The sequence below is a fragment of the Crocuta crocuta genome, unplaced genomic scaffold (assembly GCF_008692635.1).
Source record: "Crocuta crocuta isolate KB4526 unplaced genomic scaffold, BGI_CrCroc_1.0 scaffold312, whole genome shotgun sequence".
Taxonomy (NCBI): Eukaryota; Metazoa; Chordata; class Mammalia; order Carnivora; family Hyaenidae; genus Crocuta; species Crocuta crocuta.
The window spans coordinates 307,182-309,761 of record NW_027527378.1 but is presented as its reverse complement, the minus strand read 5'-3'; the positions used below and the strand labels follow the sequence as shown (position 1 = coordinate 309,761).

The following is a 2,580-nucleotide window of genomic DNA, read 5'->3' as shown; positions in this document are numbered from 1 at the left end:
CGGGTACTGCTATTTTAAATAAACTGCATGTTTTTTAACATAACATAGTCCCCCATGATTCACTATTACGCATCTATTAACAAAATACATGTATTTCACATAAGCAGGGTTTGGTCACATGTGGACACAAAAAACCCAACAAACCAAAAGACATTTTATACAGACATTAACTTGTCCCACCTTCATTAAGTCCAGTAAGACGCTATTTAAAATTCCAAGGTATCTTCTCTCCAATGTCTGAGGATGGTTAACAGCTGGGAACTATAAGAATGACATGACAGGAGAGTTAGCATGGGGAAGGGGGTGTGTGCGCCATGTTCTGTGAGCACTGGCAACGGCAGCAAAAGAACAGGAGTTTCTGCCCTAGTGCCAAAGTCAAATTTATCTCATCTGTCTCTTAGTTTTGTGTCTATGTATCTCAGGTATGGGTTGACAGGACTGGGTGCTAAATAATGGGAAAATTCACAGGTGAAAGACAATGAAGCATGTAAAATAAACCCATGTAAAATAAACCTAACCATAAAATTTTGAGACTGTATTTATATAGTTTATGTAGTACTGTTTATACAGACAATTTAGTTACAATATAGTTTATACAGAATTTACTTACATAGACAATTCTTAAGCCTTTTTTACATCATTTACTCTTGAAAATTAGTGAAGTAAAAAAACCAAAAAAAAAAAAACAAACAAAAACAAAAAACAAAAAAAGAGGAAAGGCAGAGAGGCCAGTGCTGAAAGGCCACAGAAATAAAAACAGTGAATTCGGACCCATGTTCTATCATTGCTTTTAATTCCTTCCTTTATATAAGTTGGAAGAGAAAGCAAAAGGACTCCTAAGTTAACAAATGAATTTTTAAATGAGGGGAAGAGGCCAAATTTATTTAGGTGCTCTGTCCTCTCTGTCACCTCACATTCTGCAATATCTAAATGGATGAGGAAGTACTAGATCCAATGCCATGTACTCCCTTGCAATGGAAGGCTACTTTGCTTTTAATACATATTTCCTTTATACTAATATAAGAGCATTTCAAAGTACTGGAATCCCTAAACATGTTAAATAAATGGATGGGAGGACTAGCTATGGAGAAAAAAATCAAACAAAGCACTTAAGTAGTAATTATGACATTATCTGCACACTGTGCTAGGTACGGCAAGAGATACAGCATATGGGTCAGACTTAAACCTTGCACTTAAGCAACCCACACTCTGGCTGGGACAGTAATCAGCACTGAAGTGTGCAGCCCAAAATTCTGTTTGAAGCTCAGAGAAAGGAGAGACCAAGGTGGTTTGCAGATGAAAAAAAAAAAAAAATGAATTCATAGATAATATTTGAACTAGGTTTTGAAAGATAAGAAAAATGGGAGGACAGAGAAAAGTAGGACAGCACCCCAGGTAGAGGAAGTAGAAGGAATAACATGAACTTAGCACAGACACACAGGCAATAACCTGTAAGTGATTACGGAGGGAAGTGATGCTATACAAGGCATTTTCGCAATTCTTCTTATTTTAGAGATGAAGGCGACACTCAGAAAGTTCAAATAACTGGTTCAAGGCAAGTTATGTAATTAAAAAGCAGAACTAATATTTGCACCCAGGTCTGTAATCCAAACCCACACTCTTTCTGAACCTAGGCACCTCTCTCAAGAGAGGTACAGAGGTTCCTTTGGATGTCGTTGGAGCATTAAATATCAGCCCAGAGAGACACCTGTCATGCTGTGATAAACAACTATATACCGCTACATTTTAGTTAATGTTCTGCTTATGAGGTCTATCTTATGCTACCAGATATCCCTTTCTTTTCCTCCAGAAGTAACATTTCATTGATAAGAAAATTAATGCAGTCAAAAGGTATCAAAAATATTATGATGGGGCACCTGGGTGGCTCAGTTGGTTGACTTCCTCTCTCTCTACCCCTCCCCTGCTTACACTTTGCCTCTCTCTCAAAAGTAAATAAACATTAAAAAAATTATGACAAAAAATGGCCCAAAAAATTAGTTTATGTGCTTTTGAATGAAATCTACCATTCTCATGTGATAATTCCATAAATAACCAAAATTCAACCACAGAAGTTTAAATTTTATCCCAATGAGTAGCCTGTCTTTCTACCTACCTACCTTCCTTCCTTCCTTCCTTCCTCCCTCCCTCCCTCCCTTCGTTCCTTTCTATTTGAGTACCTCTTTCCTGAGCAGTTACTATGGGCCAGGCACTGGTCTGGGCATTTTACATATAACATTTCATCTTCACAATGGCCCCATCAGGTAGTACTTCTTTTATTAGTATTTTATACATGAAGAACAGAGGCACAAGAAACTTGCCGAAGCCATTCATGTAGTAAATATGCAGTCAGGTTTTGAACCTCAGCAGTCTTAACTCCAGAGTCTATGCCCTAGACTAAGGGACATCAATTGTTAACTTTTTCAAAATAAAGCATACCATTAGAGCAACATCTTGCTGGCTTTCCGATCTCTACACAACTGAATCAAAATTCTAATAACAGTAGACTGGTCACTGGTGAGTCTGTTTCATGGAAGTTACAGTTCACACACCCTCCATGCTTAGCTACCTGTCACAGACATT

General features: G+C 37.6%; 1 protein-coding gene across 2 annotated transcripts in view; it reads right to left on the bottom strand.

Moving 5' to 3' along the window:
- The window catches only part of CDKL5 (cyclin dependent kinase like 5), a 104,177-nt gene that overhangs the window by 53,837 nt on the left and 47,760 nt on the right, over positions 1-2,580 (bottom strand). For both annotated transcript variants that reach the window (XM_077769779.1, XM_077769846.1), the window contains exon 8: positions 181-261. In XM_077769779.1, coding sequence (XP_077625905.1) covers positions 181-261 — 81 coding nt within the window. The remainder of the gene's footprint in view (positions 1-180; positions 262-2,580) is intronic.